This window comes from Aulostomus chinensis, chromosome 14 (assembly GCF_037954235.1).
Source record: "Aulostomus chinensis isolate RoL2024-O1b breed Wild chromosome 14, RoL_Achi_v1.0, whole genome shotgun sequence".
Taxonomy (NCBI): domain Eukaryota; kingdom Metazoa; phylum Chordata; class Actinopteri; order Syngnathiformes; family Aulostomidae; genus Aulostomus; species Aulostomus chinensis.
In genome coordinates, this window is record NC_141333.1 from 25,138,996 (window position 1) to 25,165,171 (window position 26,176).

Consider the following 26,176-nt stretch of genomic DNA (forward strand, 5'->3'; position numbering starts at 1 on the left):
GGCACTCAAACCTCCATTCTCTCCAAAACGGACTTCACTGCTTTAAAAAAAAAGAAGAAAAAGCATCCAGTTGTATAGAAGTACTGAGAAAATGAGCTTCCCACTTCTTACTTCACAAACTGATTTCTTCCAGCATGATGTTCATTTGTAACTTAGTCAAATTTAGCGTAAACGAGCCAGTAGAGGAGGCTCCTTGGAGTTGTGACAGTTGGATTGACCCTCTTGAGTGGTAGAATTTATGATATTATTAATAAGAAGGGACTGGAGTTTGTGTCGGCCGTTGGTTCTCACGAGGTAGTAAAGGTGATGAATTAACTATAACGAATGTGCTGGACAGACTTTATCCTGATCCAGCAACTATTGTTGCACACCGCAGTCACGAGGCCCTGCGGGTGTGTACCTGTGTAGGTGTGTGATCGAAATGACAGTGGAGCTTGATGACAGGTGTTGTCCAACTCATTAGTAGCCAGTAATATTACCATCAGCACATCAAGTAACCACAGCACTTCATAAGAAAATGCTTCAGTCTGAAGGACAGGAAGGTGTTTTTTCAGGTGAGTCATCTGGTTCATGTGTAACTGGGAGGATAAACAGGGCTCTGTTCACAGTGGGGGTGGGGTGGGGGGAGCGGTGGCAGCACCAGTTGTCTTCATAATGCAATGTGCACTGGAGTTCTTGGAAAACTATCCAGGAGACTTTCTAAACCTCAGAGTTGGAGCAGATCCCTGAAAGCCAAAGAAAGCTTTTTTTTCGGCCTAATAATTCCAGCAGAGCTGCTGGCCTTTGTCATTTTAGTATTGTGGCACCTTCTCAGCCTGGGCTGCAACTGCATTGCATTATGGTCTATTATGACGCTGCTGGTGACGACGAGAACAGACACCAGACAGTGACAGGCATGTTAAAAGCGTGTGGGAACTGCTGCCAACCCTGAGGAAAAACTCAGTGTGATGCCACACTGCTGAACCAACACAATCACAGCACTGCAGCAGCAACCCCCCCCCCCAAAAAAAACCAGGAATTGCATTAAGCGTTTCAACAGTTTCAAAGTGTTTCAGGGTGGATTTTGTCTTCCAATTTCCAGCACAAAGACAATGCCCACGAGGCACAAATATAACCGCACAAATTAGATTTCACACAACTTTCCATTACGTCATCATGACAAAGTGCTGTGTTGTCGTGACATCAACTCTAGCCTGCAGCTACAGGCTAAACCAAAGCAACCAGAGTGAAATGTGGCGGTGAAAACCAAGACCTCATAACAGTGTTCTTGTGTTACTTACACACGGGGGTTTATTTGGTAATTCAAATACTCACTGGGATCTTTTTCAGTCTGTAAATGGAGTGTTGGCATGGTTTAAATGAGGCACGGTTAAAAGCTCTGCTGGTGAAGAAGAAAAACATCCAGGTGCCAAAACCCTTGGCTCGGTGGAGTGTGTTATCAGGATCCCACATTAAACAATGAGAAGAGCTGGTGAATGAAAAGGACCTGTATTTAAAAGATGAAATTTAATCGTGAATGAATGAATTTGGGAAGTTTACAACTTTAACTCAACATGCAGTGGCGGTAAAAACATCCCATGTTAAAGGTGAGAAGAGGAGGAAACGGAGCTGGAAGGCAGTTTTGTGTGTTCACAGTGAGTATTAGTGTTGAATTATTCACAAAAATCAGTCTGAAATCCTGTGAGAGGTTGGATTCTAAGGCAGAACCACCAAACTTAGAAAACATCATGGTAGTCTATGTTCCATGATGGTGGAAGGTACAAAACAGGAAGATGGTGGCGTCGTTCCAATAATAGGTCCAACAGTCCCTCCAGAGGCCGTTAAAAAAAAAAAAAAAATCACGTTAAAATAACTGTGGTGCTGGTCTTGCAGGATCCAGGAAGTGTCAGTGACAAAGTGGGTTAGAAGAAAACTCCTCCATGTCACAAGGGTTAATCTCATCCAGGTGAAACTGTACCATGCAAACAAGGGTTCTCTGATGCTGCCACCGTGCTCTCCTGTCGTACCGAGCCGGAGCTTCTTGCGGCCGGGTGAAACAGCATGTTGGAGAATCTGCTTCCATGAAGCTTTTAAGTCCACTTGGGTGCCTTCCTCTCTAATTATTCTTCCACTAAATTACAACACTACAAAATACTGGCTGTCGGAGGCTGAAAAAAATCTTTAAAAATCATCCATAAATGTTCAGGGGTTGTTCATGGGTGAGAATATTTCCATCATGCCGGTCCCCTTGGCAAATGGGAGAGCCACTTCTTTATACTTTTAAAACATAATACAAACAGGATTTCACAAGAAGTCCTTATACCACTTTGACAAACCGTTTTACTAGGCTATGCTGTAAAAAGGTAATTCAACTATATAAAAACACAAAAGAAGAACTGTACAGAATAGAATCCTTGTGTGTGCTCATTCATGTGATAAGGCACAATTCCATACGTGTGAGTAGTGTCCAGCAGCTCTGCAGGAGGAGTGCGGGGGCTCGTCTTCACACATACGCCCCCAACGCTGCATGAAACTCTGTGAGACACTGAACCAGCTGCTGAAACTTGGGTCTCTCCTCGGGGTCCAGGGCCCAGCAGCACGCCATCACCGCAAACCTGAGACAGGACGAGGGGACATGTGACTGGAGGGTGAAACATGAAGTATCGGGCTGTTGTGAGGACACGCGTTCAGCCATCAGCACATGTTGTACAGGGCTGGAACAGGCGCCGCCTGTGCAACGCTGAAAGAAATCAATGAGATCTAATCATGGTGTGACCTTAAATGTTTTATTTTGCAGCTTCTAATATTTTGGAACAGGAAGCAGTCACCTCAGCGCCTATTGTATTCTGGAGGAAAGCACGGTCAGTTACTCAAGAAATCTCAGCTAATCATTCCCTGGGTTTGTTTGTGTTATTGAGCATCGCCGCTCGCAGACATTTGACATATTTGGAGTTTTCCCACCACAACAGGGGTCAGGAAAAGCAGAGGCCTGGACGTGGAACCTATCGAAGTGCAGCGACACCAGTCTTTTCTACTTCACGTAAGGAGAACACTGTACTCACCCATGATGGATCTGCTTCCTCTGAGGGAGCATACAGGGATGGATTTTAGCCATATTGCCTCTATAATTCACAACAACTCATATTTAATTCGCAGTAAAAGTTGCAATCCAACAACACGGAAGGGTTTGAGGACCAGCTAGGCCTCATCACTCGAGAGTGTGACTTTCAGGTGTGTACCAACAAGCATGATTCTTTGCATCACAACTCCACTACATAATTTACACAAGTGTAATGTGGAGGTGTCTTTTGTGAAGCTGTGAATAATAATTCTAAGCTAATGAGAGCATGTCTAATGGGAAGCTTTTGCTCCTGCAGGCTGTGAGTGAGTAATCCTGAAGAGTCATTGAGTTCAATCAAGCATACATCACATTGAAAATTAGTGGATGGAAATCACAACCACGTAGCTGAACAACGAATGTCAACAGGCAGCATTTAGACTTGTTTGATTTCAGGAATCATCTAAGCTGAGGATTTCTTTATGAAGTTGGAAAAAACATATGAATCAAACCAGTTTTCATACGTTTACATTATGGAATACAATCAAATATGAACATTTTAACCATGCAAATGATTCTTATTAAATCTAATCAGCTTACAGCACTTATTTATTGGCTCTTAGGAGCTGCAACTACATCACGTGTTTGCTTGAAGACAACCCTCCTTACATGAACCTGTATTTCACTTGAAGTGTCAGAGAAGGTCAGTAAAAAAAATACAAAAGGTGATGGTCAACGTACAGTTCGTCTGGACAGTTGATTGGTTGTGCTATTCTGTAACCGTCCTTCAGGTAGGCTGACATCTCAAAAGGGTCCACGTCAACGTATGGAGTCTGACCCAGGGTCATCAGTTCCCACAGCGTCACACCAAAAGCCCACTGTGAAAGAAACAAGCTGTCATTAACTCTGAGAGGACTTTATATCCTGCATCAACATAAACGTCTGATGATGTCATCAACCAGAATAAACAGCCGCCATTTATACCCAGAGTGCAGAAAGCAAATGGTGCCACACGCATAAAGCAAATGGTCCACTGGAACAATACACGGAAATAATGCTGAAAAATTTATACAGAATACAAATCATCCTGGACAGTTTGTGTTCAGAGGCTGAGAGTAAACAGTTGGGTGGTAGTCATGTTGAGGCCGGCTGTTGAAGCTCTCGTGACAGAGAGGACCCGCCCTGCATGTGTGCTGACCCTCACTCTGACCTCCTGCACCACAGCAAGGAAAGATAACATCGGCAAAGACAAATGAAAGACTTTCTTAAAAGAGTACACAATTATTAATAATCTCTCTGTCTCTGTAATTTTATATATATATATATATATATATATATATATATATATATATATATATATATATACACACACATACACACACGTGATTTTATTTCTTTAAGATCTTTTCCATTTATTGTTAAATGCTGCTTTTTTTTCCATTTAAAACCTGACTCGTGATACTACCACACCAACAGTGGACCCAGCGGTGTCATGCTAATCCTTATCTAAGTGGAAAACACTGCTGACAGTGACTGGTGGGCAGAATTCCACTGAAGATCCTTGAGAGAAGCTGGGATTCTAGTATGTCATAACCTCCACTGGGGTGACACTGAGCCTTTAAAGGAAGTGAAGGGAGTGATTGAGGACAGAGGGTACAACTATGAGAGGAAAGACGTGTCAGACAGGCATCCTCCCTGTTTTCTACATCAGTGCCCTGGCAACTGAAAACATTCCCAACCAGCCCTTAATATGTCAAGTTTTCATTCTGTGCAGCCTGGTATTCGATGTGCGTAGCCACAGATGATAAATAAGCGCCAAGTGTTAAGTGCGTAACACTGACATGAGTATGATGATGCTACACAGCTCCAAGAACTTCCCTGTAAGTTAGGTTGTTGGTAACGCCACGCCTCTGTTAACTGTAAGTTGGGTTGGGTTTTTTGGGGGTTTTTTTTGCCATGAAGCATCTTGACCCTAAGAGGAATGCAGAGGGGTGAGGGCATGTCTGCCTGGGACGCGCCGCCTGTCTGCGCGGTGTCTCTGAGGATCTGTGCTTCCCGATGGTCTCCGCCGCACCCGCCCTGTTATCACAAGACAGGAAAAGAGCCAGACACATGCCACGTTCTCCACTGTACCTTCCTTCCCTTTGACACCTGGACCTGGATTCTAAGAGGTGCTTCATAAACAATTGGTGCCATTTCCTGCACCATCTTCTGAGTGACCTGAAACCCATGTCTACATTCAGAGCAACAGCGAAGGGTCACATTCAATGATAAACACACTGCATCCAAACTTCACCCCCATCTTCGGGTCACCGTGTGATCTCAAACTGTGTGAGACCGTGATTCTACTGTGAGGGTTTTTCCAGGCGTGTGCTTCCCCATGTGACGAAAGAAGCAGGACAGGAAGGATAAGCGTTTTCAACTCTAAAAATGTGGTGAAAGAAGTCTGAAAGGAACAATATAAACATGTCAGAGATGTGTTAATGTAGTAATAGTGGAAAACCACAGTACATTTATCTACACCTAGTTCACACACAAATGCGGTGCTTGTGTCTGAAGATTCGGAGCAACATTCAAAGGTGATGACAGTTCAAAATGTGTCTGCTACTGTACGCAAAAGCCACTGAAATATCACAAAAAAGAAGAGACACCATAATAGAAAATGGCTCCCAGCAACTGACCACTTAAACACACAAGCGTATCATCAAGAGGACCACAAAGTAAGGGACTTATTTTATTTGATGCGAGCCAAAGCTACCGATCTGCTCACTACAAACTAGGGTAAGCTACTGCTATAGACACGTCAGAGAGTTTCGACGTCTGGCAAAATTACGTCATATCTATTAACAAGTCTTTGTTGCTTCCTCTAAAGGTTGGTTACCAGAACTGTCAGCCACGTGTTCAACACCGCAGATATCAGAGAAGCAGCCTCATCAGCTGATCTGAATCAGCTACAAGTATCCAACTACAGTTTGATGTTGCCACGGGGATGCAAACTGCTTCGTCATTCCTGAATGAAATGAGGTTTTGAGTGAAGAAAAACCTCTTGAATTCCGGCTCTGTACCAATTTGACACCGTGAGAGACAGGAGACTCTGCTGTAGGCAGTGATATTAATCATTTGTGGGGTCAAACAAGCAGGAAAGAGAGGGAGTTAAACAAGTCCTCCTAGTCAGTTTCCCTGCCGAAAATCCCGGTTACACTCAGAGTCTGTGAGGCAGGAATTTGCCTGAAAGACAAAGTATTGAAGGGTAAAACTGAAGACATATTAAATAGCACTTTTTACAAAGGCTGTTTTTGTGCATAGACTCGCAGACAAATGGCAGCAAAAGCACAATGTCCTTTACAGAGGTTAAAAACAAATTAAATATGGAGGTCAATCACCTTTTTATGGGTGCTTGTGATGGAAATAAATTACTGTACTAATGAAAAAAAAGAACTAATAATAAAAATGGCCGATGCTTGTCCACACACAGAAGTTGTGTTGATATGCTGTCGATTAACAAAGATGCACGGTGCTGTTCCAGTGTTCCTTGGTGCCTTTCTGCCAGAAACAACATCTATTCAATCTATATTTTGAGAAGAATTAGGCAGCTTTAATATGAGGCAGTGAGGTTCTTACCACATCACTGGCACTTGAGAAGTCGTTGTTGAGCAAACTTTCCAGGGCCATCCAGCGGACAGGCCGGTTCTCATTATCCCCCAGACAGTGGTAATCCATGGGAAACAGGTCTCTGGCCAGGGCGTTGTCTGTAATCTTTACCTGCATGTTGTCGTCAATTCTTTGGGGGGGGGGCAAAAGAGAGAAAGATCTGCCTTTATTTTGTTGTTACATTCCAGTCTAAATCAACTGGTCGCTTCAGGGAAGCCCTGAGGTGGAATGATGACAGCTTTGTACCAGGTCTAGGACACTTACACACAGTTCCTGGCAGCAAGATCTTTGTGTATAACCTCCCTGCGTGCCAGGTAGCTCATTCCACATGCAATCTGGATGGCCATGTAAACCAGGTCTTGTTGAGAAATGGCCTGCAAGATTGTTTGGGGGGGGGGGGGGGGGGCAGAGAGAGGGAGAGCGAGAGAGAGAGGGAGCGAGAGGGGGAGAGAGCATTTGAGAGGCACAAGCAAGAAAAATGGGGAGAGCACGGCTGACGTGACTTAACTGTACTGAAATTGTTCTTTTGCGTCAAACTGTTTTTTTCATTTCCTGTTAATTGTGTTGGAGTCTGCATTGGGTCAAAAATGGGGCTTAAATACCTGCATCCAAACTGTATTTAAATGTTACACATTATTATTAACAGGATGTAGCAATACTGAGGGAAAATAAACTGGATGACTTTAGTCAGACCTCTCTTCCTCAAAGGTTTGGTGAGTGTGACATTAAAGACAGTTTTGTGTGTGTGTGTGTGTGTGTGTGTGTGTGTTTAAAGCTACTGAAAGACAAGTAGACAATGGCCTGATCAGCAGGAGTGTCTAAGAACTTTCTAGAAGCCACACAGGGAAAGACCCCTGACTGGTGCAGGACACAGTCAACAACTAACTAACTAAACATCCTGTTTAGCTTGAAAGAAAAGCCTCTGGTAACAAAACCACTGAACTAACAGGAGGATATACTATATTCATATTTCCATCTGTGTAGTCTTGTGGAAACACACTCGGACTCTCACTCACACACACACACACACACACTCACACTCACACTCACACATAAGAGTACAGGTGACGACGCTCTCTATATCCACACCACGCAAAGTAACCTCACAGCTGTTTTACAGCGGAAAAATGACAATTGAGGAAAAGGTTAACATTCAACAGGTTTAACAGCTTTATCTTCAAAACCAGGTGTCTACTTTGAGTAAACACCACACTGTAATATTCTGTTCTCACAGTGCGATGCAGAGAACTCCATCTCCCACAAACTCATTCCTGGATGATTTATAGTTTCATGTCAATTGCAGCAGCACCTTTTAATGACTGTCTTTGTCTCCTACAATGGCTGAAAGTGCATAATGAGATTGCTAAACTAAAGGTGCCGTTGTGTTACCTGAAACGCTACAAAAGGGGCTTTTGATGGTGCAAACGGGTGACAAGCTTCATCTTGTGTTTGCTACATCTGTATTTTGGAGCTGATTGATCTGTATTGTGGCTTTGCCAATTATATCAAAGACTCCCTGAGGTTAACATGTACAAAAGCCTGATTGTCCTGACATAACTTCAAGACTGTATCAACACTCTCTCTACTAACAGTGTAAACAGTAGTAACTGGTAGGTGTTGATTGCTGCAAACACACTAAATGCAGGTTCTGGGACACGAGGACAGAAACTGACTTCTCCTCCAATTTTAGAGATTTATGACAGAGTCTAATCGGTGCCTTAATGCCCTGTGGTATGAGAGGAGGCTTTATCGTAATCGCTTCATTGGCGACATTTTAGCTTCACTGCATCTGCAGTGTAAAAGCCTCACCTGTGGGTTGTTAGCCTCAGCGAGCTTGCACTGCCGCAGGAACAGCTTTAGATTCCCCCACGCCATGAAAGGCAACAGCACCATGGGCTTCTCTCCATCCTCCGTACACACATGACTTATAGGCAACAGGTTTCTGAGAGTAGAGTGAAAGACAAACAATGCATCCATAATGTTAATGTAATGTTGAGGCCATTGCCAAAGAGCTGAAAGAAGAACTGCCAGCAAAGATTACTAGCTGACCTCAAAGAGAGGAAAGAGGAAGGTGTGGGCTGACATGATGCCAAGATTTCCCACATGAAAAAAGCAAAGTAGAGGTTTCATCCTCCAGTAAATTAGAAGGAAACCGAGCTACACTAATGCAACTCTACTTTTAAATTGACTGCATCCCGTTCTGTGAAAAAAACAAGTGTTTGAGAGCCAACAGAGAAATAGCTACAGTGCAGTGTGCAAAGTTCATCGGTATCCAATTTGTCTTTTGAGATCTGCAATGATTGTGAATTTGTGAATTCTGCAATGTCTTTTAAACTGAACCATTTCAAAAGACGACTTCTCTGAGCGAATCTTGTTGGATTAGGACTCTTTACACTTTTCACTGAACTTAAATTAACAATGCTCAATGATAATGCTAGAAAAATATTGGTATCATTTATTCCTAAATAGTATATTTCCTAAAATGTGTGCGTTTGTGTGTGTGTTTGCTGCCACTCACCTATGATGAAGCCCACGAAGCTTGCAGCTTTCAGTCAACATCATAGTCACCTGCACCTCAGACGCATGATCTGAGGAGTTTTAAAAGAGACATGGTGCGTTTAAAGCCAAGCAGTATAGCTAAGCTAGCATTTCCTTGTAACCTATCCAGGTTCGTGCGGTAGCACCCGAAAATTAAGGATATGTTTTATTAGTTTGCAGACCATATGCAGTGTTTGAGGATTTGTTTCCTTGCCCCTCTGCCAACACTCATTTGTCGTTGGAAACTTAAGAGGAAAGTAGCTATGTGCCAAGCTCGCTGAGGTTAAGTCAGTAATCTGTACACACAGCTTTGCCATCATCTGGTACTTATGGAAAGCAGGATTGTTCCCTTCCCAAAAAGCGCAAGAGGAGGAAGTTAGGAGTTTAACAAAGCCACCACTAGCATGAGGATATTGTTTGCCAAGTGGTATCCACCCCTGCCTTAGTAAACATAAGAGAATGGAGAGGTCAAAAGGCAAGCTGACACAAAGCGCTAACAAAGGACCTGACAGTCACACGTAATGGAGCTCTTCAACCTGCAAACACTGCAGCATGACTAAGGCTTATAATTAATGTACTGTTGAGATGTGTGTGCCTGTTTACTGGACTGGAGTCATGCAAAGGCGTCTACTGAAACCCTAAGTACGCACTACCTCTGGTATGGTAACACACTTGGCATTACTGTTATGTTCTCGTATCATGATACTCATCAGGCTTTACCGTTTTCGTCACAACCAATATTGTAAATGACGCGCTGACTTTACACTACAGCAAAATTATAGAGATACAGTCTCAATACTCCTCAAACACATTAATCTGAGTTATATGAAACCTTACGCAAAAGTTCACACTTTAAATGGCCGAGTGTGACCGGTGCTCGGTTGAAACTGGCTGAACTCTGATGCCGGAGGGTTATATGGTGTGTTGTGCTGCATAACTTTGAGGTAGTGGAGTCCTGGCCTCTCTTTTTCTGAATTCTGTCTTTACCAAATGTCATACAAAGGAGCAAAAAAAAAAATTCTTTGTGAATTCAGGAAATTTCAATGATACTCCCTGTGCCCTAGAAAACAGGCAGGGTTGAGTGTCTCGTCTCACTGAGCTATCAAAGACTTGTGATGCTCTTGATCATCATATTCCTGCAATCTATTGAATTTGGTGGCATTCAGTCCAGTTTTTTGAGCGTTACAAAAGGTGTCCCAAAAGGTTCCCTCCTTGGACCTCTTTTATTTACTATATTTATAAATTAATTGGGTGTAAAATAGCACTGACACAGTACCTACTGTTGCCAAGGTGGTTCATTACCTGAATCTTGATTTCTTTGCATTGCAGCAAAATTGAATTGGTCTTCAATTAATGTTGAACTCAGACGAAGCAAAACAACCAATACTTTCAGCTTGTTGAATATTACTACGTTTAATGGGACACAAATTGAAACAGTGTTCTCTTACAAATGCCTTCATTTCGGGTTAGATGATGATTTGCTTGAATTGCTTTGAAGTTGCACTGGTTTATATAACTAAGGTTTCCATCAGTCAAAAATATAGAAAAAAATCTCTTTTTAGCAAACTGACTTACTACAGCTCGTCTACCCAACTGCAAATCCAGACAGCACAGCACAATGTCCCAAGAATATCTGATACTTTAAGATCATATCAGTACTCATATCAGAAAAGCAGTTTTCAAGTACAATGGACCACAGGAAAAGAACAATCGGGAGAAACTTTTAAAAAGTGACAAGCTGATCACTGTTGATCATTTTAAATCTCTTTTAATGGTCAGAAAGATTGAGTGTAGGTTCTTAGCCTATGTTATTTAGTTTGAAACTCCTTTAATATACAGAGATCTGAATGTGGTTATTTCAAGTTACCTGTTAGCAACTTGACATCTACAGCCATTCTGCAGTGTTTCTATCTCTTTAAATCAATGTTGCCTTCTTATCTACGGTAAATTTGTTCCATATGTTTATACATTTTATTATTGTCCTTTTATCAGGCCATCATTGTGAGCTTGCTCTCAATGGCCTTTGCTGTTTCATAAATATATGAAAGATGGGAGGACTCCACACATCAGTGCATTGTAGCCATGATGGAGAACATACCTTTCACCGTCTTAACAAAGACTTGCTTTTCCTTACTGGGGTCCTTTTCATCCAACAGCACACCGTGGAAGATGCGGCCAAATGTGCCTGTCAAAGACAAATAGCTATTTTATGGGAGGAAAAGGGCAGGAGAGAGAAACCCAGAGACGGAGGTACAAGGAATAAAATGTCACTAGCCACCATGCCTGGCTGGTCTGTGGACAGAGGTGGACAGGATTCTGCTTAAAATGCTTTGGCACTTAAAGGGATTAGGCCATTTGATGACTGTCTGGCTGACATGAGCCAAGGCAAGAGTGATTCACTCATTGCTTTTAACAATTCAGAAATATATACGAGATGGAAAGGCCAAGCGAGCGCGTACATCAGCTCCTTTGTCTAAACTGTCACTGAATTGCCCCAAGTCTTCACTGAGGTAAAATGCCATTTAAGAACATAAACCATCAAGATAAACTAAGAAAAAAACATCTGAGCCCCAAGGCCAAGGAGGCCTGGTGTTTCAACAGGAGAGGAGATGAAGCATAACAAGAGGGTTAGTGTTTAACTGTCTCCCTCCCTCCTGCCGCGTCTGTCAAGCCTGTCTGAACCTGCCGGCTCCCAAAAACAGAACCCTACTCCCAGTTCAACCTTCACTCACAAACACACTCACACTCACACACTCACACACACACACACACACACACACACACACTTGTGAGATTAATCCCGCAGTACTCTAGCTGCATTTCTGCGTTTTATATATTGGGTATATATGGACAGCAGACAGTTGTGGAGCGATTTGATCACACTGTTAATCTGTATTTTAGCTAGCCTCTAAATTTATATCAACATTTGAGCAGAACTAAAGAGCACAGCTAACAGCTGCATCCTGCTCATGCCCTGGAACAATCTTCAGGAGACAGGATCAACAACTTGATCCAGATGGGCTGCAAAAGTTTATCATTTGTTCCAACAAATATCTACCATCAAATTTAATGTGAATCCACATTTTTTGAAATATCCTACAAACAAACAAGTTGGTGATGCCATTACTTATTGGTGGAGTTAATAAATTAAGACTTTTGAGGAGGAGTTTTAAATTTTGTTAAAATATATTTTCTGAAGTCTTTTTTAGTGGAGACTCCAGGCAGCTGCTGCACCCACCTGAGAAAAACATCAGAAAAACACGCTGGTTTGGGTTGAGTATGGATAAATTAAACAGAAGTAATTCATAATTCATAGGTTTAGTTCATAAAGCTAATATGTTGCAGTCTACCATCTACAGCCAAGTCTCCTCCAGTCTTTTAAGATAAATGAAAAAAGTGCCAAAGTAACGACTATCCATTCACGAGTCCTGACACATCAGACGTCAGTGAAGCCTTTCTAAATCTCAGCTCATAGCTTTGGCTGCTGTGTGGACAAACCCATGCCCCTACATTTTTGTCATGCCTTTCCAGAAATTATGCTCAACCCAACTGTCACTAATGAAGCATCTGCAACTTTTTACACCATTAAAACAAACAAACAAACAAACAAACAAACAAACATCCTGAGCAATGTTATTTGTTAGTTTTGATCCATGAATATGCTTTGATGACATGCCAAACATTTTCAGAAGGCTTTTCTTTGGTGACTTGGCCAGACCATGCTACAGGGGCCATGTAGCCAATAGCACAGTGACTGGCGGTGCACGACTGCATTGAAAGAATGAACTGAATCGTTTTGAGCTCTTGGTTTGGACACTGACCCATGAGTCTAGCCATTCACAGAAGACCTTTAGATGCTGCCATTTAAACATAGCTGTTTACACATACATCAAATGTGTTGTATTCATCCTTTGGTAACTATTACATCATTCCTACAGCTACACTTAATCCCAGCGTGGGCAAATCACCAGAAAGTGAAGTACAGTCTTGTTCAATACCATCGCACCATGACAATGCTGAACAGTCTTCAAAAGCAGCCCATGGCTTGAGTGATGGAGACTGATGGAGTCTGTCTTTGATACGAAGCCAGAGAGCGAGCTATCAAACCTCCAGCATCTACGGCTCTCTGCCAATATATGATATATGTTAACATTAGCTATTTTAGGTTCATGGTACCTTCTGACACTGATCTGGTGAGGCATGCTTCAGCTGTGTGATGAAATAGCACACAACAGTGAACTATTCCCACAAACGCTGTTTTTTTCCCACTGCTGACAGACACACACACACGCACACACACACACACACACAGTACCTGCACCATACTTATATCTGTCTATTTATCTTATTCAGAATTTTCATTGCACCCATATCCAGATCAGAAATCTCTTCTCAGTGAAGACAAATGATTACTGAGAAGGTGCTTCATGAATAATCATGGAGTGAACCCGTTTCCCACACAACAAAACAATGATGCACTCACTATAACGTGTGTCCTGCAGCTTACAAACATCTCTCACTCTCCTCACAGTCACAAATATGTCAAGGAAATGCTGTCAGATCCTAAGCACCGGTGCATTCGGCATTTGTTTGACCCAGTTGAGGTCTTTGCTCCCTTCAATGAAAGACAACAGGAGTTGCATCTGACATCACCGAATGAGCTCACTGGTCCAGACTCATCCATATTTCATGCTAGGGGAGTTTCGTAGCCTCCCAGTTGTTTTCCCATTTCTACACATTGTTCTGATAAGCTCTTTTTGATCACTTTTTCATATGTCTCAAGGACTCAAACACTTACTTTATTTATTCTGCTTTATATTTTCATGTGTCTTTTATGAGTTTCTCAGTTTGGTGCTGAAATGACATCCTCTGTACTTCAGTCAGAGTTCATTTTGTCTCAATTACAGTTTCCTGCTATTTTATCTAGTTATTGTTTCATGTACTGAAGGGGGCATATTATGCACCTTTCCAACTTTAATATCTTCATTTTAGAGTTGCATTTATCAGCATTAGCATTTACAGTCAAAAGCTTGTAGTTGCAGCTCTGTAGGTCATGAATCGTATGGATGTGCCATCCTGGAGGAGCTGGTCTGCCTCTGCAACCTGAGGCTACCAATAGGGACAAGGGCACTAGCAAAAAAAATCAGTCTGGAATACAGAGAGAGAAATGGTCCACAGCAACCTCCTGCAAACCCATTCCTTTTTGAGAGGTGGTCTGTCTGCTGCCTCTCATGCCTACCTGTTGTTTCTCTCATTAGCACCAGAGCAGGTAAAGTTGATCAGCCATCACTAACACCTCCTATCTAGGCATGAATGATATCCCAGAGGTTTGACTGACTTGGTGCGATACTGTGATATTTAGGTGTTCCCTTAATGACTTGGAAAATTGAAATCATACGTGGTATTCCTGAAAATTTGGAAGGGATTCATTTGATGTGTTGAAAAAAAGTAAGTAGCTCGGAGCTGGGTGCACAGCTGGATGCCCACTGGCAATGTCTCTCTGCAGTTTGCTCTGTCAGCCATCACAAAGAACAGAAGAGCTTCACCTAAAAGTTGGAGAACTGGAAACTTTCTCAGAAGGCTTCCAACCCCAGAATGTGTCCTTCAGTATAAGACAGAAATAATTAAATGAGGGTTCACAAAATAATTCTAATGCTTCTAGAGTATTGTTTGGGGTGAGGTCTGCTGTGTAATTCATTTTGGATCATCAGTGTTCATATGTTCTTTATCACTGTGTGAACTAAGCACTCAAACATTTGTTTCAGAAGTATTGCAGGCAAAAAGAAGTTAAGTAAGATTAATCATGATTGTGTTCATGGTTTTAGTGACATGACAGCCAAGGCTCAAAGCACAGTGAGGGGGAGACAAATGGGTGTTCTATGTCTGAGGTACTGAGGTCGTCTTTCCACTGTGAAGAAAGGGAAGATACACACGAGGACAACCATGAGGGAAAATTGAGCTAAGACAAATACCTTCATGTAAGACATCTCGCAAAGTGACTCTCTCCCTGGAAATAGCGATGTCTTTCACTTTGGCTTTAGCCTCAATTAGAGTGACACTCCTCAGGTCATTCTTCTCTATGCGGAGAGATGGGTAGCCTGTGGGGTCAAAAACACACACACAAAAAACCCCAGATGCATTAAAAGCATGTGAACATAAACAAAACACATTCCACATGGGACTGACAGTCTTTTAAGATGGATTAACCCTTGAAAACCAACAGGGAAACTTTTGCTTTACATACAGAGGCAGACTTTGAATTCAAAGAACTGAAGCAATGACAAGAAACCCAGTTAGCAAGCGTGAAGAGCAGCCTACACACGTTGCATCAACACTCATGCGTAGTCCTGTATTACTCCACTTCCATTACATAACTTCCCGATGTACGTGGAATTAGCTGTTGACTGGATACAAACATGCACACAGATGAACAAACAGTGTAAACATGGCCCTTTTGTATCAACACATTCCATGTGTACACAACATGTCAGTGATGAGAGATAACATTCAATCTGCAGCTCTCAGTGGTGAGGAAGACTCTGCCAGGCTGGACTGATGATGGACTCAAGCCAGAGAAAGTCAGAGGCAGTAAGAGTCCTTTGGGCACAGAGACACCAGTCTGTTCAGGTTTTTGAGCTGGCCTGCATATTGTATTTAAAAATGAAAAGTTATGGCCTGAAAACTGAACCAACATACATTGCTATTTAAGTTTTAAACCTCCTTGATTTAAGATTGTACTGATGAGATCGGTAGAGCAGGAAGAAACAGTCTTGGCCAATACTGCCCTCTACAGTTCAAAGTAATTATCATTTACTTGCGCTCCTAAGTGCAGCAAAAAAGGGAAGAGTATTAACCTTTAAAACATTACAACCCCGTCACACAGGAGCCAGGGATATCCAGATCAATATTTCACTAAAATGTTTTTTTCAGAGTGTCAAATGTGTATTTTTATTGTTTCTGATATGTGTCTTCAGACCAAAACACACACCACCAGGAAAAAAATGCATCCACAGTCCTCGTGCCAGGTTCTTCAGCTTCAGTATTTTTATGTCTGTATGCAGCAAAACACCAAAGCTAAGTAAAGTTGTGGTTTTTGCACCTTCATCTGTTGAAAAATGATGGGATATTGGGTCTGCAAAGCTCTGGCAAGTCCTCATCAGTCATCCTCACAATCTTCCCTGTGTTTGAGTAACTCAAAATAAGACTGATAAGCGGTAGAAGGCCAAACAGAGCAAAAAAGTCATTGCATAACATATGTTAAAGAGAATAAAAATGTTATAATTTATTGGAGTTTCAAAATATCCAGTATGGAATAAGGGATGTGGTCTTCTGTCTTAATTGTAAAATGCAATACTTGGTTTCCTTTTGCAAAAGTAATAATTCAGAATACACCAGCTAATGAGGCATGGTCACACCTGGTGTAGCCTCACTGCATCGGCTCCCTTCTCGTTTAAGGATTTATGTTAGGATCTTAATGACTATTAAGGTTCTCCGTGGCTTGGATCCAGACGATATCTTAATCCCTTATGAACTTGAGCGAGAGGTTTTTTTTTACTGTGTTTATTATTATTAATATTATTCAACAGTTGCAGAGACAATGCTAAAGATTTTCATCATTCATCAATCTATGTTACATTTATGTATCTATTGATCTGCGTTTATGTTCGCGATTTATGAGGAACAAAATCTCTATAACACATTCACAGAGGTCACAGTGAGATTTCCAATTTACTTTTGTTCAACAAACAATTCAAATAAAATATTCACAGAAACCAGACAGAAAAGCAGCAAATCTCCCAAGTATTGAGGTCATTTGTGCCAGATAAATAATAGATATTGCCTGTCCATCAAACAACGGATAGCACTAGTTTATAGCACCAAGCAGTTTAAAATGTTGAAAATAGAAAAGGTAGCAGTAAGATGCAGAAACCAGCATTTTAAGGATCAAACAGCTACTGAGACAAATGGTAACCTACGAACTGTTGACTATTTTTACCCTGCTGCTAAAGTGGGACATGCAGACACAGAAATTAACTGTTTATTTAAACAGCGCTGAGTTCAGAGAAGAATAAACACGGTTAAAGGATAAATGTTCACTGTTAGGGAGCACACGATGACAACACAGTGTTAAGGATTCGTAAGAGTCGTCTGTCAGAGCATCACTGAAACTTACTTTTGGTTTCATGAGGGGGAGCACCAACATTTTGGAAGGAGGAGGCAGCAAGCTGGAGGATGGGTGCAGAACCAGGGTGATTGTCTGATGACCAGAGGAGAGGGGGAGAGAGTGGAGGGCAGAGGAGAGTCAGAAAGATCTCAGTTAATGGATTGCTCACTCAAATTACAACATGGCCTTAACAAATGCATGGATGTGTGGTCCAGTTATCTGTTGTTAGCTCACACACAAACATCCATCAAAGCAGCCATGCTTGCAAGTTGGGTAAACACCCATAAGGAGGAGGGTAAAAACAGGTGGGTGGTGGAGAAAATAATCACATTCAGCAAAGCATTGAGACATAAAGAAAAGGAAAGTGAGTCAAAGACTATGCACAGAAAGTGTGATGTGAGTTGTATCCACAAGATGGCAGTAATGGGTCATATAATACAGTACATAAACCACTGGTGGGATCACCAAGGGCACAAAACGGGGGATATCATCACTATCCATCAAGGTTTCATTCACTCCGCAGACACCCTCTTACATGAGTCGCCCACCAATCTTTACGTGTGGAAAAATAACAACGGACTTTCACTGAAACACTGTCTTCTAACTGAGATCAGTGGGAAATAGGAATAGGATGCTGTGCCACGAAAAATTAGGAACAAAACAGCCATGCCATTATATAATCTCTTGATGGGTCAGGGCAGAATCTCATGACTGTCCCTCTAAACTGGAATTATCTGAGACAATTATTTTGGGTTCTATTTCAGTTGAGGTCATAAGATTTTACAGACTGAAAAACACCCTCTTTTACTTTTGATCAATTTAACAGATAATAAATCTGTTTATTGCAATGCTCACTTCAGGAGGAGTTACTGCTCCCATCACAAAATAGTCAAGCGCCTTAATCTCCCCCCCCAAAAATATCAGTTTTACACTTCAGATTTTACACTGATTAAACAAATAAGATATTTAGTGTTGAATGGCGAGCCTTCTTCCAGATTAGGGCTTCCAAAAATATAATTTAAATTATATTTGAATGAACAATTGTTAAACCAAGCAGATAAAATGTATAAAAAAAAATTAAAACTAAATGCATCTGACATGACTGTTAAATGGGACCTTTTCACAATTTTTCCTAAGGAAAACCCCACCTGAAGAAGACAGCAGAGAACACCACTGCAGAGGGAGTGATCTGCCCTCTGTGCAAATGAGAAAGTTTGAAATACTTTTGATTTTAGTAGGTACACTAATATGAATATTGCCCTCTCTGTCTAAACATTAGGTCAATCAAACATCCTTAACTAATCATTCATGTCATCTCTTGCTCTGGGAGATAACGTGTCTGCACTTGTGCACCAACCACAGTCTGAAGAGGGATTAAGTGCAAGAGCATCATCTATCAGTTCGTTGGTTTCTTTGTCATTTGTCCGTAAATCAATCTTTTCTTCCAGACAGAATGTACAGAACTAGACACAAGAGCAGAAGTAAATCCACAGGTGCTTTTTTTTTTTTTTAAATAAATGATTATCAAACATTATTCAGGGCCAGTATTGAAACCCTGATGCAAATTAGCACCGCTGAACCCCCAGTTACCTCGTCTCAATGTCAATAAGGCTCACACTACCTAAAATATGTCAAAATGTCAGTTGCTAACAAATGGCTACACAGAATAGAAAGTTCATGAGAGATATGAAAAGGAGAAGAAGGGCAAACTTGGGTGTAGTGACTCTGCAGTCATGCTTCTGCTGTGTAGTTTGTTCATAGCTCAACATCCTAACGTCCATCCATCCATCCATTTTCTATATCGCTTATCTGTTAAGGGTTGCGGGGGGCCTGGAGCCTATCCCAGCAGGGTTCACCCTGGACGGGTCGCCAGTCCATCGCAGGGCCATCGGGGGCAATTAGGGTTCAGTATTTGCACAAGGGTACTTGGACATGGTCACCGGGGGAAGAGAGGATCAAACCAACGACCCTTCAGTTGCTAGACAGCCTCTGTACCTCTGAGTCAAGCCGCCCCTTCGTAGCCCGACATAAGGTTTGTAATTCTACTGATTGCGTTTACACTAAAAAAAAAAAACCTAAAAAAAAAAAAAACTAAAAGTTTTGTTCATTTGTGAACGTTATCTTATTGAAACCAACATTTAAGTTTCAAAAACTTTTGTTTACAAAAGTAATTTAATTCTAATTGGTAACTGATTCATGATAACTGACTATCAAGCATAAAAATCCCATCGGCTGTTGGTCGATGTTGAGGCTAACTCCGAGGCAAGCCAACAAAAACACGTCATCCCTGTGACACTTTAGTCCACTCACATGGACAGACATTAGTCAGTTGTCAACACATCCCTGCACTATGGGCCAGTCAGATTACTTCCACTTTCCATTAATACAGTGAAAACCCATCCATAATTACACTCGGTGCCAGCCAAGAGAACAGGGTGAACACTCCCACCCATTCCAAACAGCACCGATACAAAGGACTGGACCAGAATTCTAATGGAGATGTGACACGTACCACACAGTGTTTCCCAACCATGTTCTATATTTACACCAATTTAGAGTGCGTTTCTGCCTGCTACAATATAAAGGATAACTTGTGATACTCATCTGAACAGATAGACTCAAGCACGCAGTGAATACATTTACACATGCTACCTATCGTCAGTGACAGGTCACAAGGCTAAGAGTGACAAATAAATATTCACTGCAACAAACTGGGCTTTTCATCACAATCCTATGATACCAGTTAAGCCAATAAGGTCATTCAAAGCCAGTAATCACATTTGGAGAGAATGCACATTCTAGGATGTTGGTGACAGGAGAGACTGAAAGAGTTTGGGTCCTTCTGAGCCAAAATGTAAGGAAAATAAAGTAATGTTGCTCTTCTTTCCCATCACTCAACATTGAAGGCACATTTTGTAAGCGCTGTGGCGGTGAAGATTCAAATCTCTTACTGGTGACAGGGGCTGCGTTGTTTGGCGTGTCAGCCCTCAGGTACTGTGTGGTCTGGGTAGAGGGCTGCGACAGGCCCTGTGAGCTCCCGCTGTCACTCACACTGGAAGAGAAAGGACACACTGCAGTTCACACTGTTGTACATGGGGTGGTTTGATATTAGGTTCTGCTAACACCATGAGACCTAAATGTCTCAGCAAAAATTATGTGGCTCAGGACTGAAACAGTAGAGCTGTCCAATCAGGAGGTTATGTGAGACTGTCTTGTCCATCATTTTAACGGACAGGATGGTAAAAAACTCAAAGTGGGTTGGAACAAATCAGCAGTACTTCAACATTTTACTCTTTGGTATTCCAAGACTTTTTCTTGCATATGGGTCCCTTAGACAAGATGTACTCTAAACTACATTACCCAGCAACATACAGGTCCTGTGGGATTTCAGGACAATCTCAACAAATTCAAGTCAGTTAAATAAATGGTGCCTAAATAATAAATACTAATATATTTGATGGAGTCATTTATATTAATTGCAATGTACATTATAACAATAGTCCTCAACTGTTCCGGCCACAGGACCCACTTTTTTCTTCAATGACAAATTCCAACCCAAAATGATTTTAAACCACTCAAATGTATTTAATGTTAAATACTTCCATGTGGAGCTGAGACAGAAAAAAACACAACAGTGTGATGGTGAACCAAAATGACCAGCAGGTGGCAGCGCATCAGAAAAGCATTCCCCCTTCAACACATTAAATTTGCAGGCTTATTTAACAGAAAAAAACCATCTACTCATGTGTCAACTCTGTGAATGTAACTGTAGCTGAATGTATCAGTAGGTAAATGCTGAACAGAAGATCCAACCCTTCATCACCAGGCTGGGGAACCAGCAGAATCATCACTAGGCTAATAACACTAAACTGCCTTCATGCACTCCATCACATGTTTGCCTGCGATCTAAGAAACCCCATGTCTCATGTACTGAGTGCATTTGCCATGTTGACAAATGCTAAAATCAAAGTTGCTTAGCAACAATGTTACATGGTGTGAAATGCATCTCCTTCAAAATCAAATTGAAGGATCAGGAATTCAGCATTGATTTTTTTGCTCAAACTTTTCCTCACATAGTTCTGCAACCCCCCCCCCCCCCCCCCCACCTCTTGGACTAATGAATTCATCCTCTATTCACTGTAGAAATTCAGAGTAAATAATCATTATTGTGAGACACCTTTTAGTTTTTCATGTGAATGAGACACAAACTATTTTGTAGCATTTCATTTTCAAAGAGCTCAATCTCAATGACATTTAATACACAGACCAAAGTTACAGAGTACACATTCAGAAGAGGTCAAAGAGGACCGTGAACAGAGAGACTGGCCGTGCGGTCATTTTTCATGTCAACACCACGCAACGGGACACTGCTAAAGAGACTGTCATTGGGTTTTGCGTCTTTACTTCGGACAGATGACTTTCTCATGGCCGGTTTAATTTTGTTCTAAAGACTGAACCCATGCTCTGCTGCCACACTGGAGACTAGAATTACCAGCACCACTTCAGTCACAGTCTTGAAGTAGGGGAACATTTCACCCAGGGAATTGAACAGAAGTCCCACTGACCGTGGGATTTCCCCATCCTGCAATCACTCATTTCACCAGGAGAAAATCCTGCAGCATGCGCTCCCTCGGCGAGGGGCGCGGCCGTTGTGGTGGATCAACCTCAGTGTTCTAATCTGTCAAAATGACAGATGGCCTTCAGATTTTTCTGTCATTGTTTCAGTCGGTGAGGGAAACTATTCAGTTTAAACATAGATGGGAAAATGTATGTAACTTCTCCCTTTCAGCCCATTTGACCTCTAATAATCTGAACAAGCCAGTTAACCCACGTGTCTTATGTAAGAGCTGCAGCAACAAACCTGTCTTCCATCTCCACTCTCTTCATGCTGTGCAGGTGCAGGATGGCCAGGATGATGGCCACGAGGAAGATGACAATGCAGCAGACACTCACACTTATATAGAACACTTGGGTGGAGGTGGTGGGGGCAGTCACGCCATCTACTGTTGGAAACAAAGAGAATCAGACACGGGAGAAGGAAAATGAAGGGTCTTGGTGACCATTACACTGTCAAATCCAAAATATTATCATCATTACAGAGAGCTTGAGTGATGTTTGCCACCATGGAAGAAGGAGCACAACTATGACATCAGGCAATGGGATGAAGACATGAGTGACAGGGAGAGAGAGAGGCTCTCTGGAGGCTGAGTCCAGGATTCAGAGTCTTAAGAGCTTTTCTCATCACCTCTCTGAAAACCTCTGAGAGTGCCTGGTTCATTGAGCCTACCCAAGCAGAAGAGAGACAACTCACTAATGGTACTTTGTTACTGGGGCAGTGGGCTCACAAAGAGTCTGAATACATCCAAGTGGAAGAGGAAAACCACTCCACGGGGTGGGGGCTGACAGGGTGCAATTCAATAGGAATGAATCCTTCTGAAAATCACACAGCTCGCTTATGGAAAGTTTGGGCAATGTGTGCTGCTGTGCACAGAGGCCACCCATGGTTGGACAAATACGTGGAGCTGGTAGCACGGGGGAAGCAGAGCAAGGTTTGGAGGTAAGAACACTTACAGTCGGGCTGCGGAAGAGTGTGGTTGTTGAGGGGAATGTGGATCTTTGAGTCAGGCTCTATTCCTGTTCACAAAGGAAGAAGAATAACAGAGAGAATAACATTAAATCTAGGGTCAAATCTGCAGCACCATCCACATAATTACAATACTGTAAGTTAGGCCTAGTGCTGTGTAATGCAGAGACTGGAAAAATGCCAAAAATGTCTGATCAAATGGAGTCTAAAATAGAACCAAACTTCATGAACTTAAAAAGATCAGACCAATTAACAATTAATACAATTTTATAATAAAACTTGACAGCAACATTTAATGTGGTTTAAGAATAAGGATGAATCATGTTCTGCTGAATCCACATTTAGGTGCACAAACTTGAAGGGAGACTGGAATTAGTCCTCAAAAAATGCTAATTTTCTAAGTAGCTTTGATGACATTAAATAAAGGGTACTCAGTAAAAGGGGTTTTCCAATTGCCACAGCGGGGCTCCAGACAGTTTCTCCAAGAGGCTCGGTGAATTGAAGAGAAATAATATGACTTATCAAAGGATATCATTTTGAACTTCCTCAATGTATGTGATTTCGGTTAAAATACAGTTAAATGATAAAGTAGTTTGAGGGGATTTTACTGTTGGTCCTGCTTTCCAAGCGTTAGAAACTGATAAATCCCTCTTGACAGACTGCTTTCATGTATAAGGCGACTCTGAAGTTAGATTAAAGAGCAATATTAGGCTAACTTGGGTAAATAGTTGACTGTGGGGCTGGACACCATAATGATCCTGTCCTATTTAGGCATCTGCAGACTAAACTACAAGTAATATAAAGCCCCTTTCACACTGCACCAAAAACAAGGATGAACACAGGTGTTTGAGCACTCTGAAAGGGTCGCCTCGGCATTTCGACCCGCGTCCACCGACCCTCCAGGCGACCCGGGTGTTTAGCAGCTCGGCTTGGGTAGCCTGTAGTGTGAAAAAGGCACCCTGCGTTGTCTCAGGTTTCCTGCGATATAATCCGTTGATGTAGATCAATCTTCCGGGTCTGGCTGTCAGGCTGTCATTGTGGAAGCTCCAGAAAAAAATAAAAATAAATTTAAAATATTGGGCTGGGCTAGGCTGCAAGAGCTGCTCACTCGTCTCTCAATAAAGTTTTGGCCTCTGCCATGAGATCAGTTTTCCTGTTGATGTCCCTGAGACAAAAACCCGCATAGACACACGTGTTTCAGTGTGTAAGGGGTATAAGAAGGTGTAAGGGGATTGTCTGAGGAGAGGCCCACCATCTCAGACAAACCCCTGTAGTAAAACACAAAACCTTTACAATGCAAATGGAATAATAAATGCCATGTTTCACTTTGTGACCTGCCCCAATAATTCAAAGGTTCATCCTTGGCCCGTGCCATCAAAACTGGCAAAAAATTGGCCTGGTAGGTTTCACATAATCCTTCTAATAGACAGACTTGCGCTCCTGAAAACATAACCTTCTTTGTGGAAGCTACAAATCCCACCCCCAAACAGATGATTGTCATCCACAATCTATGTAGTTACGTGTTTGAGGAAGTATTGCATTTGGGTTACAATCAGTCATCATCAAGTGTGTGATGGACAGTTTCTGTGGGGTCAAAGCAGGAAACACCAGCGCTCCAGAATGGCAGCAGGCATACACTGACATTACTGATCCTTTTACTGCAGATATGCTTCTCCTTCAGTGTCAGCAGGCACATGAATAACGACATGGACTGAGTTTTATATGTTCAGATATTTACGTTTATAGCACATTTTCCTCCTCTTGAAGTTGAGTACTGTGTAGTTGTTGGCGTGGATGGTCAAGTTGAGCTGCACTGTCAAGACAGCCTCACCATCTATCTTACCGGAACAGAAGAGGTCCACTCGAAAAACTATAAGAAAACACACACACACACACACACACACACACACACACACACACACACACACACACACACAAGCTGGTTGACAATGATGAATGTGGATGAATATTTTCAAAGGTCTATGAACTGAGAGTGCTATGACTGTCAGAGGATATTTGACTTACCTGAGGGGACACGGGGCACCTCCCCCTGACTAGAGATGTTGCTCCGTGGTTGATTCATGGCCAGAGGATTCTCCACATGAAAGCCAAGCCGGTAATCAACCTATTAGCAAAGAACAATAAAGAAAATGGAAGTTGATGACATTTAAAAGAGTTGTCATGCATGGGTACACAGGTACTGTAGTGATTTGTCAATAGTTCTTGAAGCAGGGACTTACCTTTGTCCGAGAATGCCAGGAGAAGTGAAGGCTGTTGGTCTCGCTGGGCACAGGTAGAGTGAAGGAGAGTGCATAATGATTCACCACATCGTCTCGCACATAGTAGAGCTCTGCGTCCAGGCCTGTGGGAGCACATAAGATTGCACCTTATTCATTTAAGGAAGGTTTTGGAAACTTAGAAGAAAAATAAAAGCTACCAAACGAGATATAAAACAAACGGTCGAATGTTGAGGCACGGACAGGTGACATATCTGAGGGAAAACTGATGATGGGGGTTTGACGAGGATGAAAATGACGCGATCACAAGCTCTGGCTTTCACATCAACCAGGTATTAATGCAACTGGACACCTACATGTGTCCATCAACTCAGCACATGCCGAGGAAAAAAAATAGGGTTCAGTCAAACCACCAGCTTGGATTAGCCCCTCCCCTCCAATAATAGGGATGAGCCAACCACATCTGTTAGTACTTGAGAACTACTGGTGCCCAAGTACAAAAAAAAAACTTATAAACCCCGAAGTGAGACAAGGTTCAAAATATGACCACCATTTTCTGTCCAGGAAACAAATACAGGAAGGGTAAAGGAAAAGAAAAGAAAAGAAGGCAATCTTGCATTCAACATGTGAAAACTGAATGCATATATAACTTCAAGTGCAGCACTTTTTGTTGCTGCGTGTTGAATGTTTGCTGGTGAAACCCCCAATCATGGCCCGAGGCAGCGCTCTCAGGTCCTGAAAGCCTTTATCTGGCCGAGTGGGGTCTGTCTATCAGTCTCTGAGTATCTGGTTTAAAGAGTGGGGAGGAATGTGCCCAGGCTCCCCCAAAACCCCTCAGGCTTTCACTGAGCTAAGCCTCAGACCTTTCTCGCACCGACTCAATTAAAAACAACTCTAGGGCCTTTGCCAGCTCAGAGACGGGACAGGTGATGTATAAATTGGTATGAAATGGTATGCTCAGGACT

General features: G+C 42.1%; 1 protein-coding gene across 4 annotated transcripts in view; it reads right to left on the reverse strand.

The window, feature by feature from the left end:
- Positions 1–1,194: 1,194 nt before the first annotated feature.
- ryk (receptor like tyrosine kinase) overlaps positions 1,195–26,176 on the reverse strand; it is a 45,151-nt gene continuing 20,169 nt past the window's right edge. The window contains exons 2-17 of one of the 4 annotated variants that reach the window (XM_086225029.1): positions 25,215–25,336; positions 25,000–25,099; positions 24,713–24,844; positions 22,962–23,024; positions 22,252–22,393; positions 20,342–20,442; positions 17,400–17,483; positions 15,199–15,324; positions 11,325–11,411; positions 9,207–9,276; positions 8,498–8,630; positions 6,953–7,062; positions 6,659–6,818; positions 3,779–3,915; positions 2,434–2,594; positions 1,195–1,486 (exon numbers count right to left, since the gene is read on the reverse strand). In XM_086225029.1, coding sequence (XP_086081155.1) covers positions 2,483–2,594; positions 3,779–3,915; positions 6,659–6,818; positions 6,953–7,062; positions 8,498–8,630; positions 9,207–9,276; positions 11,325–11,411; positions 15,199–15,324; positions 17,400–17,483; positions 20,342–20,442; positions 22,252–22,393; positions 22,962–23,024; positions 24,713–24,844; positions 25,000–25,099; positions 25,215–25,336 — 1,679 coding nt within the window. In that variant the 3' untranslated portion in view covers positions 1,195–1,486; positions 2,434–2,482. The other 3 variants (XM_086225030.1, XM_086225028.1, XM_086225031.1) reach the window with 3 other exon arrangements.